Here is a 13,078-nt window from a genome sequence, read left to right as displayed (position 1 = left end):
GGGTAGAGGGGCTGTTGGGGTTGTTGCCAGAGACGCGGATGGAGGTTTTGTGGCGGCAGTGGCAAAATCAGTTGGGGAAGTGCTGTCGGCTGAACATGCAGAAATTCTTGCAGCCCGTGAAGGGGTGGCTCTTGCTCTCTCACTTGGGACTGCATCTCCCATATTCGAAGGGGACTCTGCTGTGGTGGTTTCAGCAGTTAAGCGAGCAGGACAGGATTATTCTAACATTGGTACCATTGTTGAAGATGTAAAGCATCTTCAGCAACAGTTTCCTAGCTCTCTTTTTCAATTTACTCCTAGGGAAGCAAATGGTGTTGCACACCAACTTGCTCGTTTTGGTTTGCATAATGTGGACAACTTTATTTGGTTTGAGGTGCCCCCTGATCTTATTCAGGACGCCCTATTGTGTGATGTGTTAAGTCGAGGTCAGGCACATTGTCCCCCCCGTTGTCATTCCTCACTTTATCAATAAAGTTTCCCTCGTTCCGTCGAGGTTCTCAAAAAAAAAAAAAAAAGTGAGATAATTTTCCCACTAGTGAAGATTTTATCAATTACCAACCTGCTTCTAAATTTATTTTTTTTAGTCTTTACCTACTTTTTCTACAACACCAGTTCATTTTCTCCAGTCTATAGATAGACTTCATATCCCATGAAGGATTTTCATTCCACCCTCAAACCAACTCTCTACACAACAAGTTTGAGGCAACCTAGCTAAGCTAAGCCAACTGTGATGGAAGGTGTTCATTTTCTTATAAACACTCTTGCCATATTGGCATTTGCAACCATCCTTGTCTCTGCCTCTGACCCTAGCCCTCTTCAGGACTTCTGTGTAGCACTTAATGACACCAAATCTGCTGGTATACAATATATTATGTACTATGTTATATTTTTCCCTACTATTTATTTTCACATTAATTATTTTTGTTAGGAAGTAGGAATATTATGAAGATATTGGTTTTCTGTTAACTATTTATGCTTGGCTAAATGTGGTCCAAATATAATCATACATATAATATTGTTCACGTTAATGTATGCTGTCAACTTACTAATAGTAAAAAGTGTGATTGCTTTTTTTCTTTTGTTTTGTACAACCAGTGTTTGTGAATGGGAAATTCTGCAAGGACCCAAAGCTTGCCAATGCAAATGATTTCTTCTTTTATGGGGCTCCAAATTGCAAGAAGCACACAAAATCCACTTGGTTCAACAGTGACAGCAGTGAATGTGGACCAAATAGCAGGACTGAACACTCTTGGTATATCCCTGGCTCGCATAGACTTTGCACGAAATGGCCTAAACCCTCCTCATACTCACCCTCGTGCCACCGAAATCCTTTTAGTCTTGGAAGGAACACTCTATGTTGGTTTCGTCACATCGAATGCCGATAATAATCGCCTATTCACTAAAGTGTTGAACAAGGGAGATGTGTTTGTGTTCCCAATTGGCCTCATTCACTTCCAACTCAATGTGGGAGAAGGTGACGCTGTAGCCCAAGCTGCCCTCAGCAGTCAGAACCCAGGAGTGATAACCATTGCAAATGCAGTTTTTGGTTCTGACCCTCCCATCAATCCTGAGGTTCTAGCTAAGGCCTTCCAAGTGGACAACAAGGCGGTTGAGTATCTCCAGAAACAGTTCTGGTACGACAACAATAATTAGAAGAAAGAAATTAATTAATTGTATGTGGAAAGCAGAAAAATTAAGGCCCTTGGTTTGGATGTATTAAGTTGGCCAATATGTTTTTCACTACCTACAAATTACTATGTATTAGCTGAAATTAGTTGAATAAGATGGTCGTTTATGTATGCGTATACCTCATCTTTCAGTGGATATTGATAGAAACATATTATTATTTGCTCTCTTCTTAATCTCATACTTGTAGTTTGGACATTTTACTTGACTGACAAATCGATAATATTCAACAAAGATATCATATAGAGGCTGAATGTTTTCAACAACTCTTCAGTCAAAAATCATGATCCATATATATAAGTGAAAAGCTTACACAGTGATCTGAAACTTCAGAGTAATTGTTGTTGTAATTCCGTACATATATTTATTTACTATTTCTTGCTTACATTGAGTCTCCATAAACTCTGTTACCCATTGTTTTCTGCATATTTTCTTAACAACTACAAGTACAATGACGAAATTGGGAAAATTGAAATTTCGGTGACCAAATTTAAATTTGAGCCTAACTCGAGTGATTGAAAAAAAAAAAAAAATTACCCATGAAGTTTTGGAATTATGATAATTTTTGGGTGAATTTGAAAACTAGATTTTAGTTTTCAATGTTCAAATTTCTTTAAGAACTTCTTTGGTAACTAATTTTACACTAAAATTGTTTATCTTTATTAGAGGCATTAGGCAATTATAGAATAAACTTCTTTAGGGGTTGTTTGATAATCATTTCATTTTTAGTTTTCAATTGTTTAACTTATTTTCTCTCTCTTGTTTTTTTAAGTGATCGAAAATTTTCGAGCTTTTCCGTATTATTTTTCAAATTTTCAATTAAGTCATATCAAATTCAACATGAAACTAGTCATTATGTGTAGACTAAGCTGGAACCCTGAATATATTTCGGAATTTTCAGAATCTTGAAATACATTCTAATTCTAATCTTTTTTTTTTTTTCCCCAGAACTTTTGGATTTCGGAACTTTCGAATCCCTAGTTCTATCCGATTCTGATATGAAAATTTCTGATTTTGGTGAGTACGCTACTAAACAAACCTTAGAGAACTAGGGATGAGACAAAACCTTGCAAAAGCAAGGAGCAAACAAAACCCAACAAAAAGTTGGGAGGGAAAATTCTGAAATATATAAGTTCCGAAAATATCCAAAAATTCCGAAAATTTCGAGTTTTACAAATTGAAATAGATATTGAAATTTCGAAATTCTTTTTGTAACGAAATTGGAAAAGAATTTTCATTTTGATTTTTTTTTTGGAATGGAATTGAAATCCCCTTTTTCAATCCGATCCAATGCATCCGAAAATCAACCCCAGGTAAATCTCTATGTTTTGGAGGCGGAGCGGTTGGATTTTGTTGGATCTACAATCAATTGGAATCCTCTGCCGGTTTCAAAAGTTAGGTTCCCAAGTAGACACGAAAAAGAAAAAAGTTTGAATCGTACTTAAAATCCATTTTGCATGCAAAATTCACGCATGTGAATCAACTGGAAAGATTCCATCCGACAAACCCAAAAAATAAGTTTGATTCAACAAGATAAACTTAGTACTTTCGGAAAAAAAAGAAAAAAAAAAGGAAGTTAATTACGTGGTTTTCAAATAAAAAAAAGTGTAGCCTTTTACAAAGTTCATAATGATACTAATTATTACCATTTAATCAAAATCTAATTCTAAACTGAAATCATTTGTTGCACGTAGAAGAGTCAAGTATTTTTTATTGGGACAGTCTTTATAAAATTTTATTAAAGATTGGCATGTTGATTTATCAACACTTGGTACACGTGAATTACTTTTTAGGGATATAGTATGAAATTCTTTTCCCACTATACGTCATATTACAAATTCTCATGTTATAATACAGAGCACGGTGCACAATCTCAAATTTTGAGTTATTCAAAACAACTCAAAACAAAATGAGATTAGTAGTACAAAGTTTTGGTGACTCATTTTTGCTCCATTAAGGATGTGTTTCTGGCATGAGTTGCTATACCTAATAGCCCCAAGGTGGTGCAGCCCGTCATTGATTCATTGTGCTTGCCCAAAGATTATGCTTCATTGCTTAAGAATGGAAATGACCAAATCAAACATGTCATTTATGTGGCATATATGAATAAATTCAACAATACCATAATTACATCCACCAACTAATTAACCACAAATGGGAGGATAGTGAGGAGCAGCCGTTGCTTCTAAAAAGGAAGAGCAAGACCAGTTTCAAACTAGCTAGAAGGTGAAAAATGAAAAAAATAAGAGAAAGTCATCATGCACTCAACTTTCTAAATTTAGTTACCGAATCTACATTTAGTTGGTAGAATGAATTTTGGTATATATATATAGTTTGTGGTTCTCTTTTAGCTAACCTAATTGAGATTTAGTTACTCAACTATTATACATGCTTTCAATAGAATCTTAATACAACTCATATCCTTCCTGTTATTGACATCCACCTTAGCTCCAAGCTAGACAAATAAGGCTATGCATAATGCATTTAATTCCTTACCAGTAGTGAAGATTTTATCAAAGTAGCTCGAATTTTGCTCCAAGCTATTTTAGGCGTCAAGGAGTTGGATTTCTAAGCAAGACGAGAAGAAGAATGGAGGCTCTCTTCCACACAATTTATCTCAACATATTTCAAATTGATTACAATTGATCCCTAAACAAATTTCATACATATTACAACCCCAACTATGTTGAAGATTGCTCTGCCATCTGCTGCTATTATTTCCCAAACGACGTACTATTCCCGTTGTGATTCTACTTGATTGCTGATAATACAATCAATTTGAGTTGACAACTCCTTAGCTCGAATCGACCCTTCTCATTGATTTTGTTTTTACTTAATTTTTCCCCCCAATTTAGTCAAGTCTTGTTTTTACTACATTTGAGATGTATGGAGTTCACACCACCAATCAGAGTGCATCAAACTCAGTTAGCCCTTCCTCAAGGATGGACGTGGTCTTGAAGTCGTACTTCTGTATGTCTCTATCGCACTTTTAGTGGCCAAGTGTAAGACCCTTAGCAAGTGGCATAGGCCATGGCATGGTTTTGATGTTTTGCACCATGCTAAGGCAAGCCACTGGTGCAGTAGAGGTGCACACTAAAAGCAAGACAATTTCAACGAAGTGAGTTTTGAGCTGAGAGTAGGCAGCAAGACTTGGCAGCAGTGCAGCGTAGGCAAGCGTGCAGTGCAGGGGCGCTCAAAGCATGTCGACAGGAGGTGTACTAGGACGTGGCAGGATACTGGCAGACGTGCTATAGAGGGATTCTGATGTGGCTGAACGGTTTTGAGCAGTTTCAAAGGAGTTTGAACGTGGCTGGGAGTGCTGTAGCTTAAAATTCGAGATGTGGATAAGTGTTAGAGTAAGCAGGGGAGTTTACATGATAGTGGCTGCATGTCCCAAGTAGTAGGGGAGATTTTTAAGGAGTAAAAATAGCCCTCAAGGCATAATGGGTTGAAAGGTGGTGTCAAGAGTGGGCTGGACAGGTTTTGTGACAGAAACGAATGTTTAGTGGCAAATCTAGAGGCTGCCAACGTTTCCGTAGTAGATGGGGATGTCATCTACGTGTTTTATGCTTATAAATACCGTGTGAAGATTGAGTTGAGATGCCAAGTGATGTGGTAGTCCAACAAAAAGTAAGAGCTTGTAATCCTTTACTATTTGGAGAAATAGAAGGTCCTTTACTATTTGGAGAAATAGAAGGTTGGAAACCTTGCCCTATATTGTGTGTGAGAGTTTTTCTGTGTAGGCAAGTCTTGCTTGGGTGTGTTGACATTCACTTGTGTAGCTGTGTGAAATCTGAAGCCTCATGAGTTGGAGGTGCGAAGGCTAACTTAGGAGGAGTCTAAGTGCCGAGCAAGGGTTGAAAAATTAAAGGCATTTTTCACCCATGTTACACCAAGTACAGTGGTGGGTAGCTCCAATGTCCTTAAAATGCAACAAGAATGGGTCACAAAAGAGGTGATGGTGGGTTCACTGACTACTCTCTGATGCCTAAGTCAGTCAGTCTTTCTCAAAGAAGGCTAAAAGTATTGTACTTAAGTATGGATAAAGTTTAGATTACCTTTTTTGGCTGGAAAGTATTCCCTTTTATACAGGGGAGATGAGACCTCTCAATTGTCTTTTTCCGATATGGGATTTAAGAGACTGATGAAGTGGTGTGAGAATGTGAAGGTAAATAGTCCCACATTGGAAAGTTAAGAAACCTAACAAGGGCTTATAAGGAGTTGGGTTACTCCGCCCATTGCCAATTGGTTTTGGGGTGGAACCTCAACTTCCTTCATGGTATCAGAGCGGGTTAGCCTACGTGTGAAAGCCCAACGGCCACACGTGCTCCAAGTCACCCAATATGTGTTGTCCACGTGTTAGGCTTGAAAATTCGCCACACGTGCGGGCGCGTGTGAATGTGAAGGTAAATAGTCCCACATTGAAAAGTTAAGAAACCTAACAACGGCTTCTAAAGAGTTGGATTACTTCCCCCATTACCAATTAGTTTTGGGGTGGAACCTCGACTTCCTTCAAGTGGAACCATTCTATTGGGTGATCAGTGACAGACTAACATGTGTCTTTCCTTTTCGGGGGGAACAACAAACGCCATAGGATATGATATAGGCCCGTGAGGGCCTCTTGGGAGAGTCACATGGGTTAGTGTGATGGGTCCTGCCCTCATGTGCTTTGGTTTGGGTTAGTGTGATGGGTCCTGCCGCATGGGTTTCTCTTGCTCATTAAATCCTTTTGAGTCTTTCCCTTTATCATAGTTATTGCTGTTGTTTTAAGTATTATAGTCAGAAGAAGTACGGTAAAACCTTGTATCGTTGGTTGATTTGGTGTATGATGGGGTGTTGGACAAGATTTAGAGGGAAGAGCTACTTAAATAAATTTATGGGTTTGTTTTTTAAGGCCTAACCTGTCTTTTAAGGCCTAAAAAGAAAAAACGTTTCGAACAAAAAACCCCATAGCTAGGCTCAAGTCACAAACAAGGCCCAAAACTAACTCACAGAAAATCCACCATGAGCAGCCAAGCAAGACCTGTTTCAAACTAGCTCTAGAAGGTGAAAAAATAAAAAGGAAGAAAAGTCATGCACTGGACTTTCTAGGTGCAAGCAGGTGGAAATGACAGGAGCAATTGGGGGACTGTTATATTTTATGTTGAGGTATTGTCACCATCATTTTCTATGGTAGAATGAATCCATATAACATAGATATTGAACGTTTCCATTGGTTAAATACCAACTAAATTTTTTAAATATGATTATCTCCTATAACTACTCTCTTTCTGGTACAACTCCTAATACCTGGTCTTTGCCATCATGATTATATAAACATATACTACATCACCTCACCTTGTATTGAACAACCCTAATAGCCCTTGTGTCGACGAAAGACAATAAGCCTATGCATATGCATTTGATTCCTTACGAGTAGATAAAAAACAAAAAAACAAAAAAAGATGCAATCAATGTGAAGTAAAAAATTCAAGTACTATGCATCAGGACGGAAGAAAATAACATCAAATTTTGGTCAATATATTATATGTACCCACTAGTATTGACTTGCTTCTAAATATGATATTCAAGTTTTTACCCGCTTCGACATGGAAAATTATATCCAAGAGTAGAAGACCAGTTCATTCTCTTTAATCTATAAATAGACTTATATGCCATGAAGGATTTTCATCCCACCCTCAGACTCTCTAGGCAACCTTGTTTTAAGAGTACTGCGATGAAAGGTGTTCATTTTCTCATAAGCACTCTTGCCATATTGGCATTTGCAACGTTCCTCGCCTCTGCCTCTGACCCCAGTCCTCTGCAGGACTTCTGTGTAGCACTTAAGGACATCAAAGACGGTGGTATACATTTATATCCTGCTATATTATATTTTTCCCTACTATTGGTTCTACTTACGGAGATTTTACCTCTGTTAGAGAGGAAGTAATTATATATGTCTAAATACATATATTGTACATGTCAATGCACTTGCTGTCAACTTACTAATACTAAAACTTTATTGCTTTTTTTCTTTTTGGTGCAAACAGTGTTTGTGAATGGGAAATTCTGCAAGGATCCAAAGCTTGCCAATGCAAATGATTTCTTCTTTTCTGGGCTTCAAAATCCAAGAAACACACAAAATCCGGTTGGTTCAAATGTGACAGCTGTGAATGTGGACAACCTAGCAGGACTGAACACTCTTGGCATATCCTTGGCCCGCCTAGACTTTGCACCAAATGGCCTAAACCCTCCTCACACTCACCCTCGGGCCTCCGAAATCCTTGCGGTCTTGGAAGGAACACTCTATGTTGGTTTCGTCACATCCAACGGTGATGGCAATCGCCTATTCACCAAAGTGTTGAACAAGGGAGATGTGTTTGTGTTCCCAATTGGCCTCATTCACTTTCAACTCAATGTGGGACATGTCGACGCTGTAGCCTTTGCTGGGCTTAGCAGCCAGAACCCAGGAGTGATCACCATAGCCAATGCAGTGTTTGGCTCCAAGCCTCCCATCAATCCTGATGTTCTAACAAAGGCCTTCCAAGTCGATAATAAAGTGGTTGACTATCTCCAGAAACAATTCTGGTACGACAACAATTAGAAGGAAAAAAAAAGATAATTATATGTGGAAAGCAGAAAAGGCCTTACAAAATACAAATGGTTGTTTTTCACTACTTACAAAAAATATTATGATCTAATATTAATTGAATAAAAATGGTTGTTTATGGATGCCTTGTCCTGTGAATTTTGATATAAATTCAATATTATATATAGTGTGTAGTGCTGTGTGCTGACAATTGACTTGAAAAATGACAAATCGGCAACATCTGCATTCCACAAAGATATCATTACAACTTAGCAATGCTTAAATTGAGGACCCTTGCCTTTTCAACATTGGTATGTTGGCCTAGGATATAGAGAATCAGGTGGAGGCCGAATTTTCAACAACTAGTCTTTAGTCAAATATCATGAGTACTCTTGAACTTTACTTGAATCAATCAATAGATACAAATATTTGAACGCAACATCTTGTAGCTAGTTAGGGCATGTTTGGTATCCTATTTAAGTAGGGAACTCAAAAAATGTGATTTGTCTTAAAAACAAGGAGTTCTCTAATCCATTTTTTAAGATTCAAAAAGTTGTTTGGTATGCAACTTGAAAACTGTTTTGAATCTTTTAAATTTGAAAACATGTTTCGTTGAATTCTTGAAAACAATTTTTTTTTTCATTTTTTATAATTAAGATATTTTGATAAACATTATTAAAAAAAATTTAAACATACTATTTAAACATTCATATTTTAATATTATACATATATGATCGACAAGCTCAATTAGCATACTTATTGAAGAATAAACAACAATAGATGAAGAAAGCACCTAAAAATGAGCAAGAAATCGGGAGGTACTATGTGCTCAAAATATTTACTAGTAAGCAAAAGAAAGAGAGCATATCCACAAGGTTTTCATACATAACCATTGAATCTATTTAAAAGTTTTCACAACTCCAATCCAATCTCCCATTACAAACCACAAGCAGAAAACCAAGACATTTAATCATATATAAGTGTCAAGCTCAATTCACTAGTAAAAAAAACCCCTTGCGCGAACAAATTTTGCGCGACGAAAAAGTATTCATCGCGCAAAGTCACTTTGCGCGACGAAACTTGAAACTTCGTCGCTCAAAGTCTTGCGCGACCAAATTTTGCGCGACGAAAAATAATTCGTCGCTCAAAGTCACTTCGCGCGACAAACTTTTGCGCGACGATAATACATCGTCGCTCAAAGTCTTGCGCGACCAATTTTGCGCGACGAAAAATAATTCGTCGCTCACGCGAAGTGACTTTGGGCGACGAAAAATAATTCGTCCCTCAAAGTGACTTTGCGCGACGAAAAGTAAACTTCGTCGCGCAAAGTCCTTATAAAAATAAATAAAATAAAAAAATATTTTTAAAAAATTTTTCCATGACGTAATCCAAACATTTTGTCACATAAACCAATTTATTTTTGTTTTTTATTTTGTATGCATAACACTTAAGAAATTAAACGGTATATATATTTATTAAGTAACTTTAAATTTATTATTTTAGATCGAATCGGATTTTTATTAGAAAAATATATTCTTGTTGTTCGGATTGGGTTTTTGTTAGAAAATATATATTTTAAATTGACGATCGAATTATTTCATTGTATTCATATCGGGTCAAGGAGTGTAGCAGTAAAAAAATCATCAAAATCGGAGTTAAAATAACCGTTAAATCTTGATTTTTCATTATAACCGTCGAAAAGTTTTATCCCTTACTTGATCTCTGAATGTTTATTTTTTTCGATTTCTGGCTATATGATCTCGAAGTATAAACAAACAAGTTTGATGGTTGGATCGTTGAAACTAGTTTTTTTGAATGCATATGCCATCAAAACAATATATTCACTAACAATTAAGAGTTTATTTATACTTTCGTTAAATATAACATAAGATTTTGTGGTATTCACTAGTGTAAATATTTTAAATTGAAGATCAAATTCAGTCATTGTATTCATATAGGGTCAAGGAGTGTAGCTGTAAAAAAATCATCAAAATCGGAGTTAAAATAACCATTAAATCATGATTTTTCATTTATAACCATCGAAAAGTTTTGTCCCGTTACTTGATCAATGAATGTTTATTTTTTTCGATTTTTGGCGTATATGATCTCGAAGTATAAAAAAACAAGTTTGACGGTTGGATCGTTGAAACTAGTTTCGTAGAATGCATATGCCATCAAAACAATATATTCACTAACAATTAAGAGTTTATTTATATTTTCGTTAAATATAACATAAGATTTTGTGGTATCCACTAGTGTAAATGTTTTAAATTGAAGATCAAATTCAGTCATTGTATTCATATAGGGTCAAGGAGTGTAGCTGTAAAAAAATCATCAAAATCGGAGTTAAAATAACCGTTAAATCATGATTTTTCATTTATAACTATCGAAAAGTTTTGTCCCGTTACTAGATCTCTGAATGTTTATTTTTTGTGATTTTTGGGGTATACGATCTTGAAGTATATACAAACAAGTCTTATGGTTAGATCGTTGAAGTGTGTGTGTGTGTATATATATTTATTTATTAAGTAGCTTTAAATTTATTTATTTTGTACATATAACACTTAAGAAATTGAATAGTTTATACATTTATTAAGTAGCTTTCACCTTAATTATATTTTAAATCATAAAATAAAATATTTTTATTTTTTATTATTCATAACAATTATTTTTATAAATATTGTGCTACGAACCAATTTTTCGTCTCTCAAAAGTTTGCGCGACTAACAGTTCGTCGTGCAAAACTCAAAAAATTTGGGCGAGTACCAAAAATGGGACGCGGGTTTTTAAAATTAAAAAAAAAAAAACTTAAGACTTTGCGCGACCAATATTTTTTGTCTCGCAAAAATTTGGGCGGGTACCAAAAAATGGGACGCGGGAATTTTTTTATATAATTGTTTTAGACTTTGCGCGACCAATATGTATTTTTCGTCGCACAAAAATTTAAAGATTTTGGCGGGTACCAAAAATGGGATGCGGGAATTTTTTTTTTAAAAAATAATTTTTTTAGACTTTGCGCGACCAATATTCCTATATTCGTCGCGCAAAACTTTGCGAGACCAATATGTTTCGTCGCGCAAAACTTTGCGCGACCAATATATATTTTTCGTCGCGCAAAAATTTGGGCAGGTACCAAAAATGGGACGCGGGATTTTTTATATATAATTGTTTTAGACTTTGCGCGACCAATATGTTTTTTTCGTCGCACAAAAATTTAAAAATTTTGGCGGGTACCAAAAATGTGATGCGGGAATTTTTTTTTTAAAAAATAATTTTTTAGACTTTGCGCGACCAATATATATTTTTCGTCGCGCAATAATTTGGGCGGGTACCAAAAATGGGACGCGGGAATTTTTTTATATAATTGTTTTAGACTTTGTGCGACCAATATGTATTTTTCGTCGCACAAAAATTTAAAAATTTTGGCGGGTACCAAAAATGTGATGCGGGAATTTTTTTTTTTAAAAAATAATTTTTTTAGACTTTGCGCGACCAATATTACTATATTCGTCGCGCAAAACTTTGCGAGACCAATATGTTTCGTCGCGCAAAACTTTGCGCGACCAACCATATTTTCGTCGCGCAAAGTGATACGGTTTTTAAAAACCGAAATACCTCCTCCACCATTTTCTCAATTTCTTTCTCTACTCTTACCTCTCCTCTCTCTTTCCCTCTCCCCAAATCCCACCCTTTCTCTCACACTCACTCCTCTCACTTAATCTCTCATCTCTCTCTTCACTATCTCTCACTCACACTCACTCTCTCATCTATCTTTTCACTATCTCTCACTCTCTCATCTCTCTATCACTATCTTATCTAATTCTCTCACTTCTCCCTCTCATTCTCACTCAATCTCAATCTTGCCAAAAGGTATATTCTCTCCAAATTTTAAATTTTTTTCATTAATATGTGTTTTTGGAGTTAGTTTTGAGTTTGTGTGGGGTTTGGGGTTGAGTAAAGGGGAGAGATTGGAGTTTGGGTTGGATTTGTGGTATAACAATTTTAGGGGAGATTATGCATTTTTTTTTTTTTGTTGTTGTTATTTGACCATATTTGTTTTTTTGTAGGTAATCATCGAGACTTTGATGGCTAAAGTTGAGGATTAGGAAGCTATCAAAACATATTATCCACCACAACCACCACAATATGCTTGTATTAGGATTTTATTATTGTACTTTGTTAATTCATGTGTACATTTTGAATATTATATATATATAAATATTTATTTGATAATTTGATCACTATTTTTCATATGTAATTTTATTTTGAATATGTCAATTTAAATTAAAGTAATTAAGAAAAATCTTACAATTAAATTAAATTTAAAAAGTAAAAATTTGAAAAAATTAATATAATTAAATTAATATCAATTTAAATTAAAGTGATTTAAAAAAAATCATACAATTAAATTATATTTAAAAAGTAAAAATTTGAATAAATTAATATTAAAGAAATAATAAAACAAAAAGTCAAAAACCTTGCGCGACAAAATATTTTGTAGCGCAAACTATTAAATTATTTTATTTTAATTAAAAAAATTTAAAACACAAACAATATTTCGTCGCGCAAATATTTGCGCGACGTTAGTATTCGTCGCGCAAAACTCTAAAAATGTGGGCGGGTACCAAAAATGGAACACGGGAATTTTTTATTTTTTATAAATTTTTTTGAGACTTTGCGCGACCAATGTATTTCGTCGCGCAAAACTTTGCGCAACGAATATTTTTCGTCACGCAAACCTTTGCGCGACCAATGTCTTTCGTCGCGCAAAACTTTACGCGACCAATACTTTTTCGTCGCGCAAAGTCTTTCTTCACGATCTTT

At 35.4% G+C, this 13,078-nt stretch overlaps 1 protein-coding gene and 1 pseudogene across 2 annotated transcripts; both read left to right on the top strand.

The window, feature by feature from the left end:
• Positions 1–683: 683 nt before the first annotated feature.
• Positions 684–1,759, top strand: LOC117637289 (annotated as a pseudogene).
• Positions 1,760–7,402: 5,643 nt separating this feature from the next.
• LOC117637418 (germin-like protein subfamily 1 member 18) lies at positions 7,403–8,269 on the top strand. 2 transcript variants are annotated; one of them, XM_034372303.1, is made up of 2 exons: positions 7,403–7,526; positions 7,716–8,269. In XM_034372303.1, exons 1-2 carry the CDS (start codon positions 7,403–7,405, stop codon positions 8,267–8,269), a joined length of 678 nt encoding a protein of 225 aa, XP_034228194.1. The 2 variants fall into 2 exon arrangements, with proteins under 2 accessions (XP_034228194.1, XP_034228193.1); XM_034372302.1 differs by having other exon boundaries at positions 7,403–7,529.
• Positions 8,270–13,078: the final 4,809 nt, after the last annotated feature.

This window comes from Prunus dulcis, chromosome 8 (assembly GCF_902201215.1).
Source record: "Prunus dulcis chromosome 8, ALMONDv2, whole genome shotgun sequence".
Lineage (NCBI taxonomy): Eukaryota > Viridiplantae > Streptophyta > Magnoliopsida > Rosales > Rosaceae > Prunus > Prunus dulcis.
The sequence above is the reverse complement of the archived record's forward strand: the minus strand, read 5'-3'. Positions and strand labels throughout refer to the sequence as shown.